Below are 27773 nucleotides of genomic sequence, written 5' to 3'. Positions count from 1 at the left end.
GCAAGGAGTCACCTCACACTTTCAGTCAATAAGTGTTCTTCCTGAAAAGTCTCCAGTTCAACTGAGGCAGAACTTGCTGTAGCCTAGCTGATGATTGTCCAACTTGTGTTTTTTGCACTTTAATTCTCACTAAATAACTTCCTGTATGGGTAGATTGCTGATGTCTTGTCTCTACACAGTGAAATTAAGTGTCTTGCAAAATGTCGCCTTTAGTGTGCAACAAAGTCAGGATGAGAAAGCGAATGCCTGTAGTTAAGATTTAAAAGAAGAGTGCACCATTGAACACTTCTATGTGTAGACTTAAACCGTTGTTGCATTAGAAACTGTAAGCTGACTGTCCTTTGTGTGACATTGGTGCTCCACCAAGGAACCCACGTGGCAATATCACACCTGTATTGTAACTGTGTGACCATCTGTGATTTTTCACTGTGCCAGTCCAGTCTGATAAATGTGTCACTGTCTGACGACACGTAAAGAAGAAGCAGATCTCTGATAGTAATGAGAAGCAGATCTCTGGAATACTTTTCATATATGTTATTCACTATGTTCTGAGATCAATGGCATTTTAAACAGTACTTAAACATGCACAGCTCTCTTTCAAAGCTTGAATCCAGAGAACCAAAGTCCTCACTGACACTGGTCTGCTGTAGTTCGCAGTATCCTCTGCAGTGTATTTAAGAGCAGCTGCAGATTGGCATTTATTGCTCACAGATTTGAAGTCCTAGAATTTTCATTCTAGCTTTGGAAACAAATGTGTCTCATTTTATCCTACCTGTGATCATACAGTAGGAATGACATATATGAACTGTATTTTCAGTGGATGTGATTATGTTGTACCTGTACTGTATGTCAATGTCAGTGATTGTAGTTGTGGTAATGTTCCACAAATCTGTGTTGTCAAAGCAATTTTTATGCATGCCAAAGAGAGAAATTTATTAAATTAAGTATGCACATTTGCATTTTTTTGTCTAACAAAATTAACAAAATATTTCGCCAAGTTAACTGCAGAAAAATAAAAGGTGTTTACATTTGAGCCCCTTTTCCTATGATGAAATGATCAAAGAAAATACAATATAGTAGTAGTTGTGAGTTTGTTATTTAGACATAAAATGAAATCATACATAAAAAAACTTGTTGACAACAGCATATTTTTAATGTAAATTTCAAGTTATCGCTTAATCTTTACTGTTTGTCTATTATGCCTATGTCAGAATGTCGTTATCAGCATTTTAGCATGGCACTGTGTGCTGCCACAGCTGGTCTTGAGGACAAACTCCCTCATAATATCTATTATTTATACATGTCACTGGCGAGATTGCAGGCTTGGTTAGCTTTACCTGCAGCTACACTGCAGAATCATCACTGTGCCAATCATTGAATGTAAATACAATCCCTCTGCTCTTTCACTGTGTGACCTTTGACTAATTTAGTTTGGATGGAATATTTTTCATTCTAAGATATTAAGTAGTTTTATTTATTAAGAAACACGTATTAGATATTATAGTACATTTTCCATAAATGAAGAAGATATCAGACTGCTTTATTTGGGCAGCAATAACAGACTAGATGTGTTTCTAATACGTATAGTAGGCCTACATGTATTTCACTGTTACAAATAAAACTATTTAGAGCTAATGGGTCACTAATGCATCAATTTAAATGAACACATAACTGAAATGTTCAGTGTAAGAAGAAGGGTTTTTTTTATATCAAGAAAGAATAGAGGTGATTGTTGCAGGCACAGCAACACCCACAATAAAGCTTCACGGCATATGTGTCCTCTGGGGGAACTTTGTTGCAGCAACAAAGGTTTGCATATATGGATATGGAAAGTATTTTATGGAAATATTATTACCTTCAGGGACTTTGCTGCTTTGTTTAGGGCAAGATATGTTTTTAAAAAGTGTACAGCACCATAGCAAACACTTTTAATTATACATTAAAAGGTTAGGCTATAGCCTATGTTTGCTCCTTTTTGAGGATAAAGAGCTGTGTTAAATATAAAAGCATAATGAAACCCTCGTCATCCATAGAGCTATTACTGTTGCCATAGTAACTATCTTCATTCATCCCTTTCTGGTCAACCCTCGAGTGCACCTTGTGCGCGCTGCGTTGGACTCTCCTGATTGGACAAGACTTGGACCAAGGGGACGATACCAAACCGGAAGGAGGGGGGCGTGGAGACTTCTTAAAGGCCACGTGTGTAATATTACCAGAACGGAATGATAATGTAAGGAAGTATTAGGCTATTATTTTTATTTCTTTTATTTAAAGATTATAATTCGTATCGCACTTTTCAATCATAGTGAAACTTGAAGTGCTACAGTATCAATAATAATGATTAATAATAATGTAGAACATAAAGAAAATAGTGATGCGTTCATATGAAAAATATGAAAAAAGCCTTCCTGGACAGAAAGGTTTTTTTTGGCCTTTTTAAAACGAGTTTTTAGGGTATTACCTATATGAATAATAATGAAGGGAATACAAAGTTGAGGATGAACCTTTCTATTCAGGAAGGTTATTTTCATCTTAACTCTTATGACTATTTTCTTTATGTTGTGTGCTCTATGAAATTTGCAGTAACTAACTTAACTTTGGTTGATTAATTAACTATTAGGTCTAAAGTAGCCTAATAGATGATTAAACTGACAGGTAAAGGGAATAACAATGTTACAATAGAACTATAGGGGCACCATACAGAAAGTAATGGTTGTCAAGGAAGCATTTATAAAACTGTAACATGGTGGTCCAACTTTTTTTGGCCTGAGTTTAACCTGTGCTCACCTACTTTCGAATTTAGCCTGTAAAATAACCTTTAAAAGCACACTGCACCAGGCAAAATGTAGGGTTTGGTTAGATGATTGACATTAGATCAGCTATTCTTGCTGAGAGAGAAGGGGGAGTGTGCACCTGACAGCCTAAACTCAGGGAGTCAAAACCAGGAAACTTTCGTTTGACGTGGAAAACAGACACAGGACCTGAAGTCTACACGTTTCTGTCAATCAGTGTTGAAATACGAGCAAATGTCAAAAGTTACGACCTACGACATTATTAACACATTTATTCAGAGTCGTTAGTGTAAAGCATTATGTGTCTTCTCTCTGGTGTGAAATGTTTTTTTTCAGTGGTTGTAGTTGAGGGAAGCAGCGGCAGCCTGTGATACGGCAGCACATGTGTCAGTCATCTCAGTGAGAGGTGAGGTAGCCCATGTTAGGTCAGACAGGCGGTAGGCTGCAGCTGAGCACGGCTGCACACTACATGCACACATTGAATGAAAGTCAGTGTAGCTTTGGACACCCGCAACTGAGAATATCTGCACAAAGTTATCATACCGTGTAGAGTATATAGGCACCGGGTAAGATACGCTTGCACATTGGCAAAAAAAGACGGATTGAAGATATTCGTGAAAGGGGAAGGTGAGTTAAGAGACATGAAGTATTTCTGGTTAGCTAGCTAGCCTAACTGACCAACGTTAAGTTAACTTACTCACTGCTAATTCCTTTTTATATTGTAGTGTTTGCCTCGTTAAAAAGGATATAAGGTTTGTCATGGGTTTATTCATCTCAAGGTTGAATGTTTTTGTATCATTTCGCTGTCATTATTTGAGTCGGCGTGCTTTTACGCTGCCGGTGTCGGTACTGTTAACGTTAGCATCCTGGCTAACTTACAGATATCGTGTTGCATGTCATAGCTAGCTAACCTTGTGTGGTTAATGTTACATGTGGGAAGGGGTCACTTTTAATGCAGCAACTGGGCAGCTACTAACGCTGTCTGCGTTTGTGTTGGACCGGGCTGTGTCTGTGTGTAGGACCGGGCTGTGTGGGGCGATGCAGCGGGTCACGGCGCGGCTCGTCGCCGGGCTGGTCGCAGCGGTGCTGTCGCTGCTGGCACAGCAATGTTGGGCGGACGGCGGGGGCCCCAGCCTCGCTGAACGGGTTATCTGGGCTGTAAATGCCGGAGGTGAATCGCATGTAGACGTGCACGGTATTCATTTCAAAAAGGACCCATTGGAAGGGAAACTGGGGAAAGGTGAGTTGACTGTTATTATTGGCTAACTGATTAAAAATGAGCATAGTGTGTCTGGCCGGGCTACACCTGCAAGGTTTTGCTGAGATTTGACATTGTAAGTGTAAAAAGCAGTACCTCAGAGTAACACACAATCCCAGCAGAAAGCACTGCATGGTCTGGCTTCCGCATATAATCAAAAACTAATGAGGAGTCAGCATAGAGGACTGCAGCTCCGCCCCTCTCGGCATGTAGAGGAAGCAGGTGATGATATGATCAAACTGGTAGAGAGTCATTCCTGGATCCAGTTATTGGGACAGAGGTACTGTAATTGTAAGTTGGAGTGAACACTGTGTGGTAATTTGCCATTTGAGACAGAGGGGCACTCCATTGAGTGCAGGAAAAGGTCAGGGCTTCTGCAATGTGGTGCTTTACTCGATTTAAAACACGATCAGTTGTCCCACCAATGCAGCTATTAATGTGGTCTCGTGAGCAAAGGGCACACTGAACCTGATGCTGTTCTCCTCTGTAGCATCTGATTATGGGGTGCGACTTCCAATCCTGCGCTCCAGTCCAGAGGACCAGATTCTGTACCAGACAGAGCGCTACAACGAGGACACTTTCGGATATGATGTTCCCATCCGTGAGGAAGGCGACTATATACTAGTTATGAAGTATGCAGAAGTTTACTTCGCTCAATCACAGCAAAAGGTACAGTGGTTCCTTAATTGAGGATATGTTCACAATGTATGTATTTGATAAAGTTGTAATTTCAGTCAGTTTGAATTGAGAGTGTGTGCATTTAGCCATTTTCTTTACCTGATATTTATTTAAAGTTGTTTTTAATGTACCCATAAATGGACACAGCTTTCAGACAGCACTCTGGAAATTGTTTGAATCCCCATCTGTACATTTTATTGATAGAATCGTCAATGTGAGGCTATGTGTGTATGAATGAGCAGTTAATGATTGCGGATTGTCTTTTTCTAGGTGTTTGACGTCCGCCTAAATGGCCACACGGTTGTGAAAGACCTGGATATCTTTGATCGAGTGGGTCACAGTACTGCACACGATGAGATAGTGTCCCTCTCTATTCGACGTGGCAAACTGAGTGTGCTGGGAGAGGTGTCCACTTTCAACGGCAAGCTCACTGTGGAGTTTGTCAAGGTGAGTTAATTTATCTGAGAATAATCTGTATTGTCTGTGAAATGGGAGTGTCAGTTTGCTTAGTTTGCAATGACATTTTAAAAGTAGTCAGTCCTGCTTGAACAGGTTTGTGAGGTGGAACATAATGCAGGAGTAGATCATTTGAATGTAATACCTGCCGGGCGGGGATTGCTCAAATTTGTGACAATTTTATTGTTTGTTTGATTGGCCAATATATAATAAATCCAAACACTTGGTGACCTTCTTTTAACTTGCTCTTTTCTCAATTGAGAAGCAGAACTGAAACTTTGAGTGTTCCATGTGCAATGCATTATGTTTTTGTAGGGGATGCACGCACCTCATCCCAACCTGTGTGTAAAAGTGTTGCTCTAGCCGTTTCATTAAGTCTTTTAGGGGTGTTTTTAATATTTTAACCTGACAATAGATAAAAACTACAAACTGCACTCAGGTAGTGTTACTTCTTAATTAAATGACTCAAGTAGAAATAAAAGTAACTATCGAAAAAAAATAAAGATGTTTTGTCAATCAGATGTTGACGAATATGAAGATTTAAAATGTATTTCAGTGCTATTCAGAAGGTAGAACAAGTCGTCCATTTAATATCTCTGCATATTCATTAGGGCTGCTCCATAATAGTCAACCAAACCTTTCAAATGAGAAGACCTTGTCACTTTCATTGGTTGATTACTCACAAGAGAAAAAAAAAGAGCTGCTGCAGCTCCTTCCAAACTTGTCACAACACCTCCTCCCTTATTGTGCCCCTGAAGATAGGCGACAGCGCTGTTAGCCCTGCCATTAGCATCACAAAAAAAACATGAAGTTTGTCTGTGAGTTTAGTTTGCATCTCACTTAGCTTTGGCAGCTCTGCACATCACTAATCCCATTCCTCAGCCCAGTCTGTTACAAGTTGATAAGTTACGTGATGATTGAATGTTCTTGGTGGTTGTTCTGACACATTCAGAATCATTAAATTCACCACTTTCGTTGTTAGTATTACCATTAACAGACAGCTCGCTTTGTGCTTGCAAAATGTAGATGTTAAAATCTCATTATTACTGCTTTGTATTTGTCTGTAATGTAGTGACAGTGTTACGAATGTTACTGATTTCAGTCCATTTTCTGATGCCCCAAAAATATATTTAAATAATTAAACTGATTTCATAAACATGTGGTCACTAGCTGACTAACGGCTTGATATAACAACCGCTAATCGACCAAGACAATCTTTGGTTGGAGGGCTCTCGTGTTAATCATGTGCCGCTGTAACCTTTACATTAATATGACGACAATCATCTCAGAGGGGGGAGGGGCAGTACTGAAAGTGTTACTAGCTCCAATCAGGTAAGATGTTATTTGTATAGAAAAGAGGCTCTCGGGACTTACTCAGAAATTAAGCTGACATGTAAAATTGCCAGCACATTTACATAATGAACCACACGTCTGAAAGGCAGTTGGAGTGTGTGGGCAATATAAATGGCAAAAGCCCCTCATCTGCTGGCTTTTATCACACTGGTTTACTTGTCATGAACTGTAGCAATTAATTTGGCTTTAGTTCCCACTTAATAACTCGTACCTAAATATACCCTGTCAAATTCTATCTATTTCTATTTATCCAAGCTAGTGTGGGTCTTCTTATTCAAGTTCTGATTGAGTGATTGCTTGTTACTGTGATGCAGGAAAGGATGGTGTTAGTGCACCATAAAAGATAAATGACTGACCACTCGACAGATGTGCTGTTATAGCAGATGGCTTAAGATTTTGTAGACTTGTTCTAAATAGGCTTTAAGAGCCATGAATCCATCATCCTTAACCAATAAAAACAGCCTATTATCTGTTGCTATCTTTGTGATGAGGATAGTAAGTCATTTCCTTGCTTGGCACATCTTCTTTTTTTTCTGGTAAATACTTGTAGCGTCGTCTATGTGCCTGCAGCAGCATTTTCTAATTTGGCTGGCGTGTCTCCTCTCCAGTTTGTTAGCACTCTATTTTTTATACACTTAATACAACCTGACATGTATTACACTTTCCTTTTTATGTTCTCCTTGCAGTCAGTGCAGCATAATGTGATACTGTAGTACAGTACATCCGTTACTACTGGCAGTGCGGAGACAAGATCAAAAGCAGTGGAAGATTTTACCATTTTAGGCTTAATTGAATCGTTTGCGATAAAAGCCTGCAGTTATATAAGGAATATTTTACAAAATGACCCAAAACTAAAAAAGCAGCTTATTGCTACAGAACGACTTTTCAATTAGAATAATATCGTCCCTGTTTGTTTGACACTTGCATGTTTATTCAGCTCATATTTGCACAACTACTTCCAAAAACAGCAAAGCGTCAGAGAGATAACCTTTTCACACACTCTGTGGAGTCTGCCTCTGGCCACAAAGTATGAAACATTGTGATTAGTATTCCCTTTAAGGTTAGCTCTCAGCGCTAACAGACGTACGATTTTTGCCAGTGTGTTTGTAGGCCACGCGGTTGTAGGCTAAATTTATAGGCTGGCATACTTCAAAAAAAGTTTATCTCTAGCTGGAGGATATTCTGCAGTGACCTCTTTCTTCTTTTTATTTATTTATTTATTTATTTTAGATAGCTTGCCTTCTGTGCATTTTCTCCCTGTCTCTCTGAATAGATACTTGTGAGACACATAGGCCGCAAACATTAAAATTATCCCAGCAATTTTTTTTTCTGCGTGTCAAATTAAGCATCATAACAAGATAAGGCTCCCATTGCTTAACAGGTGACTTCCAAAATGATTACAGGCCTATTGTTGGAAACTGTATTTTAACTTCTCTGTCCCTCAGGATATATCACAGCCTTTTGAACTCAGTCTCTATTTTATCATCACTCCTGTGTGGTGTTTAAAAGCATTTGTGTTCCCAAATGCTTCATCTTCTTTTTGCTTACATGTGCCGCTGTTGTCTCTGCTGTGCGGTGCTGATCTGTTCTGTCTTTCAGGGTTATTATGACAACCCCAAGGTCTGCGCTCTCTATGTAATGAAGGGAACATTAGAGGGTAAGTCTCAAAACTGCAAATGTATGACTATATATGAATTAATTTGCATATGTAGTGGCAGAGTTACATACCAGTGACTACTCTTTAATTGTGTGATTCAAACTAAACCTCCCCTGTCTTCCCTTCTGCGTTTTCTTTTTTTACTTGACAGATGTACCTAAACTCCAGCCTCACCCTGGCTTGGAGAAGCCTGAGGAAGAGGAGGAAGAAGAGGAAGAAACCGAAGGAGGTGACGAAGTCGGGAAGAAGAAGCTCCCACCAGGTTCCAAGTACAGGGTCCAGTCAGGACCCCGAACACCAAACCCGTACGCAGCCGACAACAGCAGCCTAATGTTTCCCATCCTAGTGGCATTCGGGGTTTTCATCCCCACGTTGTTCTGCCTCTGTCGGCTGTGAAGCGGAAAAACTAGTCGGGAGGACAAGACGGACGTGAGACTATGAAGAGAGAGAGAGTGAGAGGGAGAGATGGGGGGGTGTGGGGGTAAGGAGGGGGCCTGGAGGGGGGGGGGGGGGGGGGGGGACAACAGCAGCACAGGTAAAAGCATACACACAGGAAAGAGCTTGAAAGGCTTGGGAGAGAAGATCATCAGGACGGAGGACAAACAGACAAACTTTTTTTTTTTCAGAAAGCCGCCGCAGGATGAAGCAAAAAACGCTGCTGTCACCATCAAATTGTACCGCTGAGGAAAGAAAAAGAAGATGTGGGGAAGTGTATGCCGTGCGCTTCTTTCGTGAATGTGTTTTTTCGCATCCACCTCTGCTGACCCTTTCGAACAATGTTAGTCATTTCCACTCAAGACACCAGGCAGGGTTTTTACAGGTGCCAGTCTTCAAAGGTCGGAAACCCCATTTCAGCAGCTAAGGGATGCTCAGGAGTGATACGTCCGGGCCCGTTTTATAAAACAAACAAAAAAACAAAAAAATAAGCATTGTTTTGTATTGGGTGTAGCGAGGACACTCTGTTTAACACTCCTGCTCAGCATCTGGTCAGACATGTTACCTTACAATTGGAAATGGTGCTGCTTAGAAATCGGTTAAATAGATTAGAAACCACGAGTCAGACGGTTAGTGGAAATACGGTTTTCCATTTGAGAGGCTCCCATTTTTCTCAACTTGTTGCTTTTTTTGTGTGTGTGTGTGTGTCTTTCCACTCCGATCAACTTAGCCCTGCGTTAACGTGCCATCATCTACTTGCCATAAAATGCTGAAATAAGACAAATTGATTTTTGGGTTAATTTCCTGTTTGTTGTCTAAGTCGACTTGCCTTTTACAGAAATATAGGTTGAGTTTCAACAAATCTGCCAGTGACACGTGTTAAATAAAATCCACCAAAACACAGATTCAGGGCCTTAGAAAATAGTCCTCATCAGCGACCGCAGATTCAAAGCCCCAAGAATGCATTTTAAAATCCAGATATGACGAGGCGACAGCGTCGACCCTATAACGGTTAACCTTTTTTAGTTTCTTGGAATGAAAGACGCCACAACTGCGTTTAGTGAAAGGCAAAGTTTATGCTGTGAAATGCTGAACTCAAGCAAGCCCAGATTATTTTACATCACTGTATTTAAATGTGCTCGCTGCCTTTTCTGCTCACTCATTAATTATGCATGCCTGCCTTTTTCTTTTCTTTTTTTTTTTTTTCACCAAAGAATGTCTTTGTTTATTTTGTAAGAAAAAAAAACAAAACAATGTGGCCTGTTTTTTTAATTTGACACAAAGCTTGCAAATTACACTGTGATGCCTCTGTTGGCAAGTGTTTGAACCAGGCAGGCTGAAAATGGATTTAGAGAAAAGAAGTGGCTGAAGGAATGAGGGCGGGCAGTTGTAATTGTTCATTTACTTGGTTTGTTTTGGGTTTTTTGTTTTATTTTTCAATTTAAAACCGAATGCTGTGTTGACTCTGACAGGCCATAAGCTTCAGTCCTCCGTGTTATCTGAAAAACCTCAGCTCCATGTTAATATAATAAATCATGAGAATCTGTGCCAGTCAGTGCACTTGTTTCCTACATCCCCAAAAGTCTCTACCACAAAAGTTCATTCACTTGCAGTGAGAGAAAAGAAAGCACAGCATGAGTGTAAGTAGAAAAGAAAAAAAACATTTATTGAATTCCCCTCAAGTTCCACTCAGCCTTTTCAAATCTGTTGTCTTAAAAAAAATAATGTCGACTGTAACCTTCTTTCTTTTTTTTCCCCCACAGTGTGAACTTTGAGTGCAATTAAGCTACTTGTGGTTCTTGAATGGATTGAGCAAGCAAGGGGAATTTCTTTTTTTCCTGCTTCATTGCCACATTATCAGAGTCCACTCACCTTTTGCACAGTGATCTTTTTTCTTTTTTTTTTTAGTTTCCACGCGGACTGAAAAGCAGCTTTGTTCCTCATTTTTAGTAGAGTTGTGTCGTGAACCCTCCTATTTATGTATCTAGTTACCTCCCTTAAGTGCTTAGCTCTGCTCCGAGGATGATTTTGTAACTTTGCCTGTTTCACTAATGCGTCTTAAATGTCCCCCTTCCCCCCCAACCCACCCTACCCCCTTGCCAGTATTGCTGTCGCCATATGCAGTACTTGAAACGGTTAATTATTCAGGTGTTGCGGATCTTTCCTCACTCCTTGATTCTCCTTCTTATATTTTGATTGGTTTTTTTTTTTACGGTAAGCGAGAAGGTAGTGGCCAGTTGTTGGCGGTTTTTGGAGTTGATTTTCTTTCTTTTTTTTAAGTTCTAAACTCAACTCATTTTAAGACACATATTAGCACCTTTTTTCCTCTGAAAGGATGCAAACACTTCAAGTAATTCAGCACCAAAGTCACCATGTTCTGTTCCTCTGCAAGTCTACACAGCTGCGTGTGTATATAAGGTACAAGATCACACTTTTGTCTTTTTTTAAAATCGTGTGACAACAGTTCTGTTATCATCACTTTTGTGTTAAATGGTTTTTGTTTTGAAATTTCTCTTGAGGAAGACTTTGTGGCCTTTCTTCTTGGGAGGAACGGTTGTTGGTACAGAGTATAAAGCAGGATTAAAGTATCAGAGAAATCAAATAAATGAGATTGTGTCTGAAAATGTGGGATCTTCCAATCTATTCTATATAATTTAAATCAGAGTGGGGCTGATCTGGAGATATTTTATAATACGCTTGGATTTGTATGTTTTGAATTTTTTCCTCAGGATCTGTTTTTTGTTTTGAATTTTTAAACGTGATATTTTATTGGTGTGACATTTTTGCACTGCCTCATGTATTTTAAAAAATTTTGTCATTTTTTTGTGTGTTTGTCTTTGTTGCCTTGAATTATTGAATACATTGTGCTTTACCATCATTCGCCTTGAGGTCACTTTTTTTGTTGGCTTGTATCATATCAGTTTCTCCCCCCCCCCCCCTCTCTTTCTCTCTCTCTCTCTTTCTTTCTTCTCTTGTTAAACAAGTTTCAGGGCTAGATTTTCATTCCACATGAGCACCTCTTGTTTGAAGTCTGTCAGTAGAATTGAAGATAATCCTGGGTGTGTTGTTAACCTCAGTTTCTCTTGGAGCAAAGCCAGTCAGAAACATGTTGAAAAGGTTTTAAGAGTACTGTGAAATAATATACAATAGGCTCTCAACACTTATGGATCCTACTGTATATGTTCAGCTCTTGTTTCACTCACACTCTTTATATATTTAGCTTCTCACCAGCCTTTTTTCCAGACATCAATCCTGTTATTGTTACTACATCTCACAATTTGATGAACTGGAGTGGAATGAAGATCTGCTCTGTGTTTTTCTTTTTCACATGAGAACCAAAGAATTGTCATCACTCCATCCAAATTCTTTAAAACGTAGTGTCTCAACATGCCACTAAAAGTTCTTCATTTCTTTCCTTCCCTGCCTGGTAAAGCAGTGAATAAACCAGGTTGGGGGGGGGGGCAAACCCGTCATATCTTGTCATCAGATTTGTTGTCATCACTAATTATTCCCCCTGCCATTAAACCCAATCTTGAATCTTGTCACTGGCACCCTAGAAAAGGCATTTTAATGGCTTTGTAATTAATGTAATTGTTTTTTGGTTGTTTTTTTTCTCCTGGTTTCTCATTTCTCATTTTCAAAGCAACTGAACTTAAATGAATTTAAACTGAGACAAATTTGAACAGCAAAAAAAAAAAAATCTGCCAGCTTCTCCATCGTCCCGTCAGCGGACCGCACAAACAATCTGCCATCGACCACACAGCGCGAGTGTGTGCTTAAATATGAGTAAAGAATCCTACTGTATAGATATACACGAGTCAGATAAATAAATGCTCTTCTGAGGGCTGTAGGCAGCAGCGGGTGGACTGAGATGTGTTCGAGGCCCCTGATCTTACTCAGATGTGGCGTATAACTGCAAACATGGGAAATGCTGATAAATGCTGTCTCTTTTTAATAAATGTGCTATTTTATCAGAATGTGTTGCTGCTGTTATTTGACTCCAGTATGACTGTGCATATTCATTATGGATGCTTTTCCACTTGCAGTTACATACTGGGTCTAATGTTGTTCCTGAGTGTGAGATACACCTCAGAGTAACCTTTTCCTTGCTTAAATATCTTTTAGATCTGTAACACAAAGGTCTAACAATATTTCCTGAGGGACAGGCACTGCAGGGTCAGAGCACATGTAGGCTACAAGCCATTGTTTGTCCAGGTGCTGCTTTTTCCACCAACTGTGAAAACTTCTTTAAATAGAAGCTCAGAGGCGTTGGGAGACAAATATCTAAAAGAGGAGCACAGCTGAACAAAACCACGTCAACGGAGGTGGCCACACACTGAAGTCAAAATATTTTCATCCTCTTTTGTCGTGAGCCATTGTTAGATTGATCTTTAATAACTAAAAAATGACTCCATGAGCGTACAGTATATCATATTCACAATTTACATAATATATATAGCCTATTGTACAAAACATAACATTTATAAATTAATAGATTTGACATTGAAGTGCAATATTTCTTGATATGCTTTGAGGCATCTGTGGGTGAAACATGATATATCCCTTTATGGCCTCAGCCAAGCTCAGTCCAGTCTTTATCTGTAGTACAGAGCCATGAAAGGTGTGTGTGAGAGGTGAACGCCGCTGGTTTCGCAGGACACCCCCACTCCACCCTGACTGCAGTCCAGCACCAAGCCCAAGCCCAGGCCCAGACCCAGCTCAGGGGCAGGCAGCGCTATGGCAACCCCATCCCCCCACTCATCACCGTGAGTGTCTTGTAGAGCTCCTGGATCCCCCCTTGGAGAAGACACGACCCGCCGCATGTTCATCAAGCTGGGACCCCCTCCGGCACCACCTGCCGCCTCCTGCAAAATCTGGAGGAGGAACAGCAGGTCCAATCGCAGCTCCACCGTGTGACCCCGTGACCACACACTGTACCTACAAGAGGTGAGAGAAAACAGGGAGACATTTAGGCCTGAGATTCCCAGAGGCCTTCAGACGGATGGCTGAAATTCATTCATAAAAATATGAATCATACTGAGACTTGTTACCTTGTTGGAAGGTTGCGCTTTGCCATAAATGGGAGCACGGGGCGGACGTCCAGATGTTGTGGGTTTGAAAGTTGGAGGTGAAGCTCAGCTCTCATGACTGTCAATGATAGGATCTCCCTGGTCATGAGAAACTCCACATCTGTATCTGCAGAAGAGAAGGAGGAGGAAGAGGAGGAGGGCAGTGATGAGTGAATGCGTCAGTAATAGAATAAGACAAAGCTTTTCATGTCACAGCAGCACGCTCAATCCCAGGGATCAGAATGGAGTCTCCGCCATAGAGGTAATGTTTTCACTCCTAATACCTTGTTAATCTGTCAGCAGGATATCTCAACAACTCTCAGAGAGGACATTAAGCCAGCTATGACTCATTTGTATGCAGATAACACCGTCCTCTTTTACAGCTGAATTAACCAAGCTGTTAATGCCCTCCAAACTGCTTCTCAATGCTTTTCAATTCTACAGCTTCAGTCTATGAAATGCACCAAAAAACTGCTAGTGACATCTACCAGAGGACACGCACCCACTGCAGTGTCACTTTTTCAACATCATGATACAAGTAATATACTGTATATGTTCACATATGACTGCCTGGGTATGTTTGTGTGTGTGTGTGTGTGTGTGTTTATGTACTCATCACTATAATCTGTGCATGCTAACTGGATTACTTTCTGTGGATTACTGGATTACTTACTGTGCCAAATGGGATCTTGCATGTGTATGTGTTCATGTGTATGAGCTCAGCAGTTCTCTGAGTTTTTACTCTTTAACACCCATGAACTGCCTTCTTTTTCTGTATCTACACTGGATAACTGACTCAAATGGACATTTAAATGCAAATTCAATTAAACTTAAACTTATGTGAGATGTGTTTGGAGGTTATCCGCAATTTGGGAGAAACTCCAGCAGTGGTGAACAGGGTGTGTCTCTCAAAGACTTCTGAACTGGTTGATCTCTTCTCTACTTTTCTACTTTACTACTTTGATGCTCCTAAAGTTAAAAAAGCTGTTCTTATGCAGCAGTGGGCTACATTTAATTAACCTAAAGGAGATAAACTTGATCTCCAATTTTCCTTGGAGAAGCAACCTACAGTCCATCAGAGGCCTGCGCGTCTCTAAATCACTGCTGCAGTCTGCAACACAAATCTGGCAATGTGATGTGTTTTAGTTGGATTTACTTTGTCTTACCTCCTCTCAGTCGACCCTGAATCCCTTTGACACTTCTGCAGTTTAGTCCTTCTTGACAGCAACGGTAAACCCGTCGCACAAAGCTGAAAAGAGATTTCCCCGGGAAAACCAGGCCCCGAGAAACTCCCGGAGAAAAGGGCCGAACGCGGAGCTGCAGCAGAGTTGAATTATCCTGAGGAGCTTGTGTGTTTTCCAGCCAAGTAGCCGATAGCTCTGCGCACTGCTCCCGGTGCGTCTCTGTGCGTAAAGTTGGTGTGGGTGATTCACTTGCGATCTCCTGTGACTCTGACAAAAATCCCCGCGTGTCTACCGCCCGGCCAAATACTCCAACGTCACTTGTCATCAGTGAGAGAAGAACCAGAGCAATCCAAGAGCAGTGCGAAGAGGCCATGGTGATATTTCTGAATCCTGACTTGCGGATCTTCAATGATGAATCCTCTGCGGTGCCTGCTCTCCAAACTCTCCAGTGTGCCTGCTATATATCCCTACTGACAATGGGGACATCTTACCACTTAGAATTTGAATCCTGGCCCTCCTCACAGTCCCTGCCCCTCTTTTTGTTCGTGCCCTTAACCACCCATTTACCCCCCACTGCTTTCTTTTAATTCGCTTGCATAATGAGGCGCCCCAACGAGCACCGACCCCAACCATTCAAATTCAGCTACTTAGCTAATGACTCTAATTACTCCATATTCGGATCATCAAGAACGAGCTTATTTACAAGTAAAGCGCAGAAACAGTGGAACATGAATGATAACATTTTATGAGCATGCGTTTGGCAAATAGCGCGCGTCCTGCGTCACACCGTTTTTCAGTATTTTGAAACAAGGCATTAAAGGCTGAGGTGGGGAAACAATGGGGCCAAATTGCGGGGTCACATGCGGGCCGCTGATGGCCCTAATACAGCCTTGTTGCCCCTGCGGTTTTAAACAAGCATTTACAAAAGTAGCTCACATAAAGACTCAACACTGAAAGGATCACGTATTCATTTAATTTCCACTAATGATGCTCTACGGTATATCACAGTGGACTTCTACTCAGTAAACATTACAATTCTTCTTTTTTTTAAATGACACTTTTAAGGATAAAGAAATAGAAAGGTAGTTAAATAACACTTTTTAAACCAGAGAGTTGATTTGAAAAAAACAAAGTAACTTTTATAAAAGCATTTATTGTAATTTTTTAGAAAATAGTAATAAATCAACACAGTTTTATAGTAAGGAGAAGCATAGTAACTGTAAACTTACATTTTCTGAAGGATTCAATCTTAAATACAACAGCAATTATTACATTCAGTGTTGATGAACGGAAATAATCTTTAACTTGTAAAAAGTTGCAAAACATGTGCAGTGTGTGAACAGAAGCTTATTACTGTGGCAAAAAATGTTAACTTAACTTGAATATTATTGTAATAGCCAATTCATAGTTATGATACAAATAGAACAATAAGAATAAAAAAAGTTCTGCTATGAGTATGATTCGCTGTACGGTGTATTATAGCAAATCATCTGTTAACCACTGCAGCTACAAGACAAGAGGAAGCCTTAAATCATATTCTTAAATCTTCTCTTTACCGTTACTCTCAGGACATTTCTTCAGATTTTTAACAAAATACTCCCCCTGTTGTGAACACTGAGGGCAGGCATCTTGTCGCTGTCGTGTCAGCGCAGGTTAACTCCATGTTTCAGTAGTTTGTCTCGAGCCTTTCTGGGCAGGGAGAAAGCGCTATCCTGGTGGTTAGGGATGCCTGAATTCCTTAGGGAGCCCCCGTGTTGCAGGAAGTAAGTCTCCTGGGCCACGCTGCGGGTTCCATAGATGGCAACGCCAGCACTCCTGTGGTCAAAATGTCAGGCGCATTTACATTTGGAGTAAACAGAATGACGACATGCAACAGAGAAAAAGAGCAAAGTGATGTAATAAAAGGAAAAACAATAAAAAAAAAAAAAGAAGGTTTTGTTTTCTGGTAGATGTGAAGGCTGGCGTGTGATCCGCACAAGTAGAGGAAGAACATTTGTTTGGGATGTGATGATAGACGTGACGAACTGACAGATCAGATCCCTCCTCCTCCCCCCAACCCCCGACTTCTACTTAAGGAGCCATGAAAGGCAAGAAAGAAACCCCCAACCACCAGCAGCACGTCACTGCCGTACTGACCTGATAATAGCCTCCTGCAGAGTTTCAGTGTTACAGAAATGCGAGTGAAGAAGTGATATGGCTCTGACAAAAGGATGCTCCGGGGCTCCCCCTGGTCGACCAGACAGGTTGGCTACAGAGACACACAATAACAAGAGGTTGCAGTACCTGTGCCACATTAACCTGGACAGACATGCCAGCTGCACAAAAGAATGCTGATAACAGTCTTACTAATTAGCCGTCGGCTCATGCAAAGACAAATATAAACTACTACACCCCCCCCACCCCCCCACCCCCACCCCTCCCTCTCGAGAGAGGGTGGAGCGAGAAAAGCTTAGTCTAAATCTAGCAGAGAAAGTGAAAACCGTGCAACTACAAAGCAAGTAAAGAATGATATAAGAAAAGTGAAAGAAGGAACCGAGAGAGACTGTGAGAGTGTTTGTGGGGGGGCCTCACATGTAAGCGTGCTCTGAATACAGTCAAAATGGGCAAAGATGGAGAGTCCTGGAGCAGCAGGGGCCCCTGGAGAGATGGTCCTCAGATGGGCCTCCAGTCCATTCAGCGATGCCAGGCAGCTGTGATACTAGATAGAAACCAGAAAAGCAGAGCTGACTGTCTGAGGAAACCATATATTAGCATTACAAGGCACTCATGTATTTATAAATGGGAAGAACTGACTTAAAATAATGCTTGATACTTGTTTTGTACTTTTTCTCAAAGCTTTTGTAGATTCAGCTTTACATAAACTGCATCATTAAGCTTTTTTTTGGAAGGATTGTTTCTCACCACTTCCTCCATGGAAGCCGTGTCACTCAAGAAGAGAGGCTCCACCAGCAGGGCCAGTACCAAACCTTTGACCCGGTGCAGGTACAGCGTCATGGGAACCAGCGGGGCCTCGTCTGCGTTGTCAGAAACACCAGAGAGAGGAGGGAGATCTCCTGTCTCAGCCTGGTAGCCTTCTGCACTCCCGTTGCCACGTCGGCTGGCCTTATCGCCATACGATTCCTCATTCCCACACTCCGTCCCTCGTAGGTCAAATACTGTCCCGCAAGCTGCGTCTCCATCTGCTCCATTGAGATGAGATGAGTTTTCTTCCAGCGCGGAGACGTCTCCTTCGTCGTGTATCCGGCTGCCTCCGTCACCGTTGCTGTGAAAGCTGTGATAATACGACTCATCCAGAGCCTCCTCTGCTTCATGGGAGGTTTTTTTTCCATTTGAGAGAGGAGGCTCGAGGGACGGGGATGCAGGGTGGAGTGGATTAGCGGTGCTCTGTGATGGAGCTGGGCTGAACACTGAGTCTGAGTTGTCTGACGATGACAGGCGAGGGCTGAAGGAAGACACCTTCAGGGGAGACTGGGAGGCACTTGGATCAGATGGCTCGGACTCAGAGGAGGGTGTGTCAGATAACGTTCTTGACAGGCGGGTCTTCTTTGGGAGAGCGTCTTTGTTTGGAGTAGAATAGAACCTGGAGGATTGAAAAAGTTTAAGAATGAATTTGGAAATCATACACCAACACTCTGAATTAAGAAGCTCATGTAACTCAAATACTTTCTGTAAAAATGAATCTGAAGGAAACAGTACTTTAATTCTCTGTCGACAGGAGCAGACTGCAGGTACTGAAGTTCAGACATGGTCAGGAACACAGTGGTGGAGCTCACAGCACCACCGAATGAGCTGGAGGTGCTCGGTCCATTGGGCTTCAGGGCCTAAATTAAAATTAAAAACAGTTTTCAGTTTAAGAAAAAATGTTAACATTTGGGGAAATATATTTATTGACTTTCTTGGTGGGAGTTAGATGAAAACATTCACATGTAGCTAAAGCCAGCAGCCGCATTAGCTTAGCTTGAGATAAAGACTGCAAAAATGGGGAAACAGCTAGCTATAATGGCTAACTGTTTCCCTTCATAGCTCACTTGTTAATTAGTCAGCTATAAAGGAAGTGGTCGGTGAATTTTGCCACTTTTGGACATACCCATGTTAGCTGTTTCTGTCTGTTTCAGGTCTAAGCTAAGCTAACCAGCTGCTAGCTTCAACTTCATATTTAGCGTACAAGCATGAAAGTAGCATCCTCTTCTCATCTAACCCTCAGCATGGAAGTTCATCTGCATATAACTCAAAATGCTGAACTATTCCTTTAAGGACAAAACCAAGAGTAATTTGGCTTTATTAAAATGTCTAAAAGAAACATTGTAATCACTTGTTGCTAAAGTTGCTTTCAGAGTTGCTTAGTTTTAATGTTGTAATTATTTAGTTTAGTAATGTTTGGAGACCCTTGGTGAGGAAAGATTTGGTTTAAATGTCATGTCTCACTTTGTGGTGCGTTTCACTCTCATGAACCATGACTTTCATTGTGAGATCTGGGGTCATCTGCGTGCTCACAACTCTGTGGAGCAAGGGGAGAAAAGTCTGGTTCAAGAATCTTTTATTAATAAAAAGCTTTCAGTCCAAGTGTCAGCATGCCAGCAGCTTACCTTCCTCTGAAGAGAATACAACCTGCTAACACTAGAGGGCAGCGCTGGCAGGCCTGAAGAATGAGAGCAGCTTTCAGCAACAGAAGTGGGTCAACCTGAGGATAGAAATAATAAAAAACGTATTATAACCAACTGAAAGTACATCAACTGAAAAGTGATAAATATACAAGTTAAAAGATAATAACTTTATGAGTACAACAAAACATGTTTGTGCATGTGGAACATATTATTGAATGTCATAATATGTTATGTCATCTATTGTGTCATATGACTTGGCATGTCTCTGAATGACCTTTGCAAATGCTGGAGAATTGTGCCACCCATGAGATTTGACTAAATGTGCTTTAAATGTGATGAAGAAAGCATTAATATCGCAATTAAAACTTCAAATAGATTTGTTTGGTAATAGGTCACATATTTCACGGATTTACCCAGCATTAGGTTGGCAGCTTAGAAACAGAGAAATGTGTGTCTTAGCATTTGTTGCTGCTCTCTTGCACAATGACACAGGATGTTGTGTCACAATTATATCCTGCCCCTAAATATCGACGCGTCACAGCGATGGTGGTCAATTGCAGAACTAAGACAATGTTTCAGACGTACGTTAGTTGAGTCGATGGTCCTCAAGCAGCTGAAGATGTGATGAAGCTCTGACGTCCCTGCTAGCAGGTGTGACAGGTACAGGGCCCATCTAGCAGCCAGGACTACCTGACTGTTGAGCTACAGAGTGAAAAAAAAAGTTCAAATGAAAATATGCAGACAGATTATCACTTTCTGGCATCAACAATCCCATGCAATTTTTATCAAATACATCAGATTTCATTGATCCACTGTATAAAATCATATAAAACTACAACAAAGTGCTGCCTTGTTTTGTGACTTTGACTTTAAGTTCAAATAACCTCTTGAATTACGTAGGTCTGTAACTTTTATCTTTGACTTGATGCTGATGCAAGTCATCTTTAGAGGGTAGCCTCTTTATCTCTGGGACAAATCAGACTTATGAAATACAAGAAGACTACTACAGGAGAACTTTAACATCTGAAGAGTGCACCTGGTAGCTCTGGCGGATGGGGCCATTGTAAAAACAAAAGAGGTTTATGAGCTGATCCAGCAGCTCACACACACTGACGGTGGGGACTTCCTCTGAGCAGCCCAGAGCCTGTGACAGGGAATAAAGAAAAAGTTAATATTCAGGACAAAAACAAAGTCAGAAACAGCTTGTAAAGTTGCAGCTGGACCACTGCAAGCTCACTCACCCAGAAGAAGTCATCTTTCATGCGGATGGCATACTTGCTGCGGCGCATCCTCAGTATGCGCACGGGAGAGGAGGAAAGCTCAGAGACACAGCGACCCACACCAGCGAGCTGGCCGCAGAGCAGTTCCTGCAGATCTATAGGGGTCTGTCAGGAAGATAAGAAAAGATGATGAAGGTCACAATTACAGAACTAAAATCTGGGGCATGAATATAGAAACCAACAGATTTCCACCGATATTCTGCAACAGTTATTGGGTGTCAAACCTCTTCAGGATAGAAGTAGCAGATCCCCTCTCTTGTAGGGTCGCCCTCTCCTTTGACTTTGGATCCATCATATAAGAAAAAAAATGTACACCTGCCAAAACAAATAGAGAGAGACTTCTGAATGTGTCATGTCATGACTAAAAAGGAAACACAATTTTCGCAGGCTTCAGTGCTTTCAGTTTCCTTAAAATCCAGACATATGGCAGATGTTTTATTACATCTGTTCATTCAAAGTTGCTGTTGTGATGCTCCAATGCATTTTAAGTTCTGAATCTGCACTCAGGGTAAACTTTGTGTGTGCAAGTGTGCAAACTGTGGATGGATGCACATTTACTATCATGTGCATGCCAGGTTTCATGCAAAGACACATTTAAGTGAAGTTTACAACAATAATAATACAAAGAAGAATCATTTCAGCTTAGAGGCTAGAGGATTTAGCAAAAGACTCCTCTTTGCAGGTTGAAGTAGTTCCAGCTGTTAAACTGGAAGTAGATGTGAGACTGAATCCCAGCTGATCTTACCTTGCTGACTCTGGCGGCATAATCTCCGCCATCGCCGACACGAAGCCCAGAAAAAGCCAGATGTTCTCCAGTCATCAGTTATCCATGAATTCCCAAAGGTTGAAGAAGAAGCGCTCAAAACAAAAAAAAGATGAACTGAATGTTTTTAGCTGCAGATCCGAGTCACAAGTTAGAAATCCTCCAACAAGTCGCAGACTATCAGCTGTTTGGTGCAGCTAGAGAGTAAAGTTACTACATATCACAGCACGACAGCGAGTAACTGTGTTCACAACTACTGTTTATACTCCGATGGCCATCAAAATGAGTGAATTTGACAGAGCTGCTGCCACTGGAGGAATGCAGGTCAGTCACACGCAGTGGCAGTCATGTGAAAGTATGGCAACCGTACAGGGACAAACTAGTGCGCCATTCAGAAACAACACGCCATAATAAGCAGTGGTAGAAAATGTTAAACTTGAGGCAAAGTATCAGAGTTTAAAAATGTATAAGTACTATTATTCATAAATGAAGTGTAAGTGGTGGCATGAGTGTCACATTTACATTAATATACAGTGTTATTATCGTGTTAAAACACGCACATGCATACACACAGAGTTTAATGACATTTAAACATATATTAACATCTACAATTGTATTCATATACCTCTATCATGTCAATATATAAGCACATAGTCCACCCACACTATACAGAAATGTTAATTAGGGTGCTATTTATTATACTGTTGTGTTTATTGTTTAATGTTAACATCTGGATCACACTGAATTCGTTGTACTTGCTACTTGGCAAGTAGATCTGGTTCTGATTTCATTATTACTGATGCAATACTGTGTAATGTTTATAATATGGTTACACTTTGTTTGTAAAATCATGATCTTCTATCATAGGTGTCAGATAGTGGAGTAAAAGTACAGTGTGGAAATATTCAAGTGAGCACACTGCTCAATCAGAGGTTCACCTTATACTAAATATGGCCCTAATATCAACCCATTTATCAATTCCAAATGTGAACCCTTTAGAATTTGCTGTATTTCTGCATAAATATTATGTTACATGTGATCAGATTTCCATCCAAGTTGCAAAGAGAAAGCAGAAATGTTTTGTTGAAGTTATTGCTGTGAGAGATGATAACACCAGTTATTAAAAGAAAGGGTTCACATACTTCTACCTCACACAAATAGGAAACATAGAAGAAAGTGTAATCATTTTCCTCAATAAATTAATGAATATATTGAATGTTTTTGACTCATTTGTTTTACAGGGTTTGCTTTATCTAGTTTTAGGACTTGTGTAAAAATCTAATCATGTTTCATATAAAAAATCTCAAACTAAATAAAATAAAATTAGGGGGAAAAGTTTAGTAAAAGTTAGACCAAAAACCAAAAAATGTGATTGACTTGTGGTCTGGTTTCAAATAAAGTCAAGTTTAATGTGCATGCTGGTTGATCATTTGATCAGATTTTGCAGATGAGCAATTAGGCTACATCATTAAAAAATGGATTAGATTCACACAACTGAATTCAGATCATAAAGTTAAATGTAACCTCTGAATGTGATGAACCTTGAACAGTATAGGGTAATGAAACTGTGTACAAGCTACAACTATAAATAGATGTAAGAAAACAATCTCAGCTGCTTTACATTACATTTGATTTACAATACTGATTTTAATAGGAAGAGAAACACTGTGTCAAATTGAGGGAATGTCACGTGCTTACACTGAATATATATATGGAGCTATTACAGACTTCTTTGAAGCCATGATGAATCTTATTTTCAACGCTCGATTGAGGACGTCTTTAGAAGTTCACCGTGAACGCGCACAGCTCTGTCAACCAATGACCGGATTAAAGCTCGTCCACATCAGCTGCAATCAGCTGCTGGGAAACCAGACCTCCGGAGATGGATTCTACTGTCTGGCTGCACGATTACATCCTAGACTGAGTGTTGATCGTTGTAAAGAAAGACAGTAAGCTTCATGCTCCCAGTGAAGTCGATCACGCTTCCGCCATTTTGAATTTTCCCCCAAACATCCGTGCATGAGTGTTGGTTACACAGTGCTGCAGGGTAACCACATTCACTGTAACCTGCATGATGATGCTGCTGCTGCTAATTGATCCAGAAATAACAGTTTATATGACACAGAGCAAAACAATTTCAGTGCGATGGGGCGTTTAATAAACTCATGTTTAAACAACACCATAATAACAATAATAATTTTTTAAAAAAGAGGCTTTAAATGAGTAGTAGTAGTTTGTTGTTGTGGACTGTTGACCACAAGACTCATCATCTCATTTTTACATTTCACAAACTATGCTGTATTAAAGCCAGTGCATACAAAAAACAATAAATAAATGAATAAATAGAAAAATGCAACATAAAAGAAATCAGATCCAATTAACAACAAACTTTTTTTTTTAAATGTTCATAAATATATTAAATGAAAGAATAATTAGAAGTAAGAGACACTTGATTTTAAGTGTAGAAAAGTTATGCCAAAAAAAAGCAGAATATGAGAAAGACAATGGTACAAAAGAAACAAGGTGACAATATGTGACTGTAGAAAAAGAAACAAATGAACACATTTTAAAATCAGTATTGACCAGTGTGGTTTTCCTCTTGTATTTCAATAACAAAAAGGCCTTCCAGTGTAAAAGCTCATTGTCATCTCTAATGCAAAGAACACAGCGGAAATAAACAGAATCTGTGCTGCTGCTGCTGGAGATCAGTTAGTCATTTGTTTCACACACTGTGTATCTACGTGCTTTCAAATTGAAGTGAAACTTATTGTTTCATTCTGTCATTTCAAATCCAGTGTGTTGGAGTACAGAGTCAACACAATCAGAGTGTGTCAGTGGTCTTACAGTTAACAACTGTATTGTATAACTCATGTGATGAAGGAATCCTCCTGGGGCAAGCAGCAGCTCCACAGGGGCTTCACTTAAAAGCCCGACTTCATTACCGTTCCACCCTGAACCTCACCGGGCCTCAAGCCTCAAGCTTTGGGGCAACTCTGCAAAGACAATTGACCTTTGGACAACTAACACAGTCTGAGGATTGCACTAGATGACTGTTGTACACTGTTGCATGTTCAGAGTTGCATGGTGCAATAAGAAAGTGACACATGTTGTTGCAAACTGGACCCTCCTAATGGCAGAATTGTAAGAAACATATAAGTTATACAACACATTATGTCAATTAAACAATTTATTACAATGGTCTGAACATAAATAATTGAAATACTTTTTTAACATACAGTAAAATAAAAATAAAAAAACATCATGTACCTATATGGTCACATCAACTGCTTATCGAGTAGTAATATTTCTTTTTCCATCTTCCTCATTTTAAGTGCTCTGTAAGCCATCTCTTGGTCGCGGTTCTCAATCTCCTTTTTGAGGTAGCTGCAGTAAAGAGCCTTCAGGTCGTCTCTCTGCCTCTGTGAAAGAAACGACACCTGTGTTCACATTGTTTTGACCCCTCATCGTCATCGCCACCGCTGCCCGATTCTGACACCTGAACCTCACCTCTGCACCCCTGCCAACATCTGCGGCACATCCTGAGTGGGCTGTCTCCTGGAAGATACTGCTGTGCACATCCTGCGAGAAAAAAAAGATTTCCATATGTTAAGAATTCAGTTACTAACACCTGAAAAGATGCACGTTTAGAAGCGCTTACCCCCTCGAAATTAGTGTCACTGACGTCAGTTTCGTCGCTGCTCAAGCTCTCCGGTTCAGTCTTGGTTACGGGCAGGAGGAGGACAGGGTGGCCCGACACTGCAGAGGTGGAGGCCAGATTTGAATCAGGTTCTTGAGAAATTCCAGATGTTTGTTCGGAAAAGATGAAGCACACCTACCGCTAATAAAAGAGCTGTCTGATCCGGTCAGGGGCTCGATACAGGCTCCTCCAGGGATGACCTCCACCCTCAGCGTGTTGTCTTTGTGTTGCAGCACGTCCTCCTCTGCAGAGGTCAACGACGGGGTTGCTGAGCCCCCGCCATCTTTTATCATGCCTGCCCTTCTTCTTTTAGCTGCACGAGGAGAGATTCGGGGGTTAAAAGACTCCGCTTGGACATTACACAGCGTCGGATATGTTGACTTGAAATAACGAGAATACCTGTTTGCACTATGTTTTTATGTTTGACTTTCACTTGCTGCCAAGTTCTTTTGTAGCCACTGTCAGATACCCTGAGAATGAAAGAATACAGTTTTAAATGGCAGTATTGTCATGGTGGATTGAGACTAAACATTACTCAAATATTATACTTAAGTGCAATTTTTTGATACTTCTGCTTTGAGTATTCCCATTTTACGCAACTTGATACATCTACTCCAAAACATTTTTAAAGGGAAATACAAAAATACAAGAAATTGAATATATGATAATATTATAAAATACAACATATTGTCAAGTATCAAACCAGTAGTTTTACAACCCGTTTGGCCTGTGAGCTCTTCTATAAAATCAGTGTCTAGTTGTGGCTGCTTGTCACGTTTCAGATGTCTATGAGTGGTTGACAGTGCAACCAAAGAGACATTTCCCCTCTAAACAGCTCACGTGGTTTCATTTCAGTAAAATGTTCAAATTATATAATAATTCACCAACAAAATCTAAGACTAGAAAGAAATATCAAGAACTGAAAACAGATTTGCACTGAGCATCAGAACTTTGCTTTTTTGTCATTTGTTTCCCATTAATCATCTCATGACCCCTCAGATGTATCAGGCGAGTAAAACAACAATAAAAATACTCCTTACATATTTATTAATCTGTATTAATAATTTTATATATTATAACTTTATATTTAAATTGCAGGACTTTTATTTGAAATGGAGTATTTTTTAGATTGTGGTATTGGTACCTTTAGTTACAGGTCTGAGTAGTTCTGCTAACCACTGCAGGATTGTGACCTAATTTTAGGAGATGTTTCATTGTTATGAATCAAGTCTTGAGTGAATTAGTGTTCTTACGCATTTATTTTATCAGCAATTCTCTGCCAGGCTTCTTCCCTCAGTTTGGAAGCACTTGTCGTGTTGGATTTGGCAGTCAAAATCTCTTTTTCTTCTTCATACAACTTCAAAATAAGCCCCTGCTCTTTAGAGCTGAAAAAATGGGCTCTCTCGTTTTTTTTCATCTTCTGGAAATCTATTAAAAAAACACAAAAATACATAAATAAGTAAAGGCATTGTTAATGTAAAAATGATAAATCAAATTAAACTATTGATTTGTGTCTAATGGATTAAATTGAGGGCTCTGGCACCTCCTCACCTCTCTCTGTGCTCATGAGCTGTGATCCTGGTTTCTGTGTTCGACTACTCTCCCCTTCTGACAGAGCGGACGCGCGCAGTTATCCGAGATGTTTCAATGCTAGATTTAGTGATCTAATCTGGATCCACCACCGCGAAACGAGATGAACCCGAGCTTCACCGAGGCGGCAGGTAGTTCCGCAGAGCTTCACGATATCAGAGATGTTGTGAAGCGACGGAAACAGTGACAGGATAAGCAGGCAGATGAAGCTGGATATCGGCGAGCTTTGTTAACCCTGGATTTTCTAATTCGGCTTAAAGCGCGTTCACGTCGAAGAGGTGGAGTCTGCCACAAAGAGCGAGTCACGTGTGAGTCAAATTTAGAGCATTGTCCTCAGTGGATATTTAATTCAGTAATTAAATAAGTCAAATGATATTAATAACAGAGTAGGACACAAGGAAGAAGGCTTTGTAATATGGTTAAACACAGTTACTGCACTGTGATGCACCCTGGGGATCATCTGGGGTCTCCACCTGTTACTAACCCGGGTCCCTGCAGGTGACTGACTGGACTAACCCTGAACACCTGGGCCTGGTTTTCTATTTAAACTCATTCACTCTTTCTGCTTCTTTCTGTAGATGCCTGCTCTGGTTTGGATTTATTATGCTGCTGCAGTTAGTTTCTTTGCTTTCATCCAACACACACATACACACCATTTAATTAACACTTACACATCCTACTGGTACCACTGACACCCACACTTCATAGTTTCATTACTCAGCACATTCTGTCATTGGGTTCAAATGACACTTTATCATGATTTCATTTGGTTTAATTTGTCTAATAAAGATTTATTTTGTTGAACATTCATGATGATGTATCTCCCCCTTTAGTAATGGCCACCTAGGCCAGCCAATTAGAGGTGAGTGCTCTCCACAAATGGGGTACTTAACTTGATCCCAGCATAAAATACAATTATATATATATGATAAGAAGTTGGGTGCAGCCATGCTTAGG

General features: G+C 40.6%; 4 protein-coding genes across 5 annotated transcripts; 1 reads left to right on the top strand and 3 right to left on the bottom strand.

The window, feature by feature from the left end:
* Positions 1 to 2984: 2984 nt before the first annotated feature.
* Positions 2985 to 12577, top strand: mlec (malectin). The gene is made up of 6 exons (XM_062418095.1): positions 2985 to 3419; positions 3812 to 4032; positions 4541 to 4719; positions 4999 to 5175; positions 8137 to 8194; positions 8346 to 12577. The coding sequence occupies exons 2-6, from the start codon at positions 3831 to 3833 to the stop codon at positions 8588 to 8590; spliced, it is 861 nt and encodes a 286-aa protein (XP_062274079.1). The 5' UTR covers positions 2985 to 3419; positions 3812 to 3830; the 3' UTR covers positions 8591 to 12577.
* Positions 12578 to 13042: 465 nt separating this feature from the next.
* si:ch211-170d8.2 (uncharacterized protein LOC571755 homolog) lies at positions 13043 to 15242 on the bottom strand. Its single transcript, XM_062418249.1, has 3 exons — positions 14865 to 15242; positions 13681 to 13825; positions 13043 to 13567 (listed from the first exon to the last, which is right to left on the bottom strand). Exons 1-3 carry the CDS (start codon positions 15205 to 15207, stop codon positions 13225 to 13227), a joined length of 831 nt encoding a protein of 276 aa, XP_062274233.1. The 5' UTR covers positions 15208 to 15242; the 3' UTR covers positions 13043 to 13224.
* Positions 15243 to 15877: 635 nt separating this feature from the next.
* Positions 15878 to 21847, bottom strand: hps4 (HPS4 biogenesis of lysosomal organelles complex 3 subunit 2). Its single transcript, XM_062417480.1, has 12 exons — positions 21512 to 21847; positions 20991 to 21081; positions 20728 to 20871; positions 20523 to 20630; positions 20072 to 20188; positions 19469 to 19563; positions 19308 to 19380; positions 18579 to 18703; positions 17784 to 18462; positions 17454 to 17580; positions 17019 to 17130; positions 15878 to 16697 (listed from the first exon to the last, which is right to left on the bottom strand). Exons 1-12 carry the CDS (start codon positions 21541 to 21543, stop codon positions 16526 to 16528), a joined length of 1875 nt encoding a protein of 624 aa, XP_062273464.1. The 5' UTR covers positions 21544 to 21847; the 3' UTR covers positions 15878 to 16525.
* Positions 21848 to 23782: 1935 nt separating this feature from the next.
* Positions 23783 to 27054, bottom strand: LOC133979496 (uncharacterized). Of its 2 annotated transcripts, XM_062418025.1 has the most exons (8): positions 26778 to 27054; positions 26480 to 26654; positions 25626 to 25696; positions 25366 to 25539; positions 25188 to 25285; positions 25037 to 25108; positions 24797 to 24948; positions 23783 to 24656 (listed from the first exon to the last, which is right to left on the bottom strand). In XM_062418025.1, exons 1-7 carry the CDS (start codon positions 26791 to 26793, stop codon positions 24805 to 24807), a joined length of 750 nt encoding a protein of 249 aa, XP_062274009.1. In that variant the 5' UTR covers positions 26794 to 27054; the 3' UTR covers positions 23783 to 24656; positions 24797 to 24804. The 2 variants fall into 2 exon arrangements, with proteins under 2 accessions (XP_062274009.1, XP_062274008.1); XM_062418024.1 differs by having other exon boundaries at positions 23783 to 24948.
* Positions 27055 to 27773: the final 719 nt, after the last annotated feature.

This window comes from Scomber scombrus, chromosome 4 (assembly GCF_963691925.1).
Source record: "Scomber scombrus chromosome 4, fScoSco1.1, whole genome shotgun sequence".
In the NCBI taxonomy this organism is placed as follows: domain Eukaryota; kingdom Metazoa; phylum Chordata; class Actinopteri; order Scombriformes; family Scombridae; genus Scomber; species Scomber scombrus.
The sequence above is the reverse complement of the archived record's forward strand: the minus strand, read 5'-3'. Positions and strand labels throughout refer to the sequence as shown.

Bases quoted from the DNA above. Each gene is read 5' to 3' on its own strand.
- hps4 (XM_062417480.1), bottom strand. From the start codon at position 21,543: ATGGCGGAGATTATGCCGCCAGAGTCAGCAAG. The intron at 20,189-20,522 runs GTGCACTCTTCA...TTCACTCTGTAG, and splicing joins CCATCCGCCAGAGCTACCAG to CTCAACAGTCAGGTAGTCCT. The intron at 16,698-17,018 runs GTCAGTACGGCA...TTTTGACCACAG, and splicing joins CTGCAGGAGGCTATTATCAG to GAGTGCTGGCGTTGCCATCT.
- LOC133979496 (XM_062418024.1), bottom strand. The intron at 25,540-25,625 runs GTATTCTCGTTA...CTCCTCGTGCAG, and splicing joins TAAAAACATAGTGCAAACAG to CTAAAAGAAGAAGGGCAGGC. The intron at 25,286-25,365 runs GTAGGTGTGCTT...CCACCTCTGCAG, and splicing joins AGACAGCTCTTTTATTAGCG to TGTCGGGCCACCCTGTCCTC.
- si:ch211-170d8.2 (XM_062418249.1), bottom strand. From the start codon at position 15,207: ATGACAAGTGACGTTGGAGTATTTGGCCGGGCGGTAGACACGCGGGGA. The intron at 13,826-14,864 runs GTAAGACAAAGT...TCTCTTCTGCAG, and splicing joins TCAGGGTCGACTGAGAGGAG to ATACAGATGTGGAGTTTCTC. The intron at 13,568-13,680 runs GTAACAAGTCTC...CACCTCTTGTAG, and splicing joins AAGCGCAACCTTCCAACAAG to GTACAGTGTGTGGTCACGGG.
- mlec (XM_062418095.1), top strand. From the start codon at position 3,831: ATGCAGCGGGTCACGGCGCGGCTCGTCGCCGGGCTGGTCGCAGCGGTG. The intron at 4,033-4,540 runs GTGAGTTGACTG...TCTCCTCTGTAG, and splicing joins GGAAGGGAAACTGGGGAAAG to CATCTGATTATGGGGTGCGA. The intron at 5,176-8,136 runs GTGAGTTAATTT...TCTGTCTTTCAG, and splicing joins TCACTGTGGAGTTTGTCAAG to GGTTATTATGACAACCCCAA.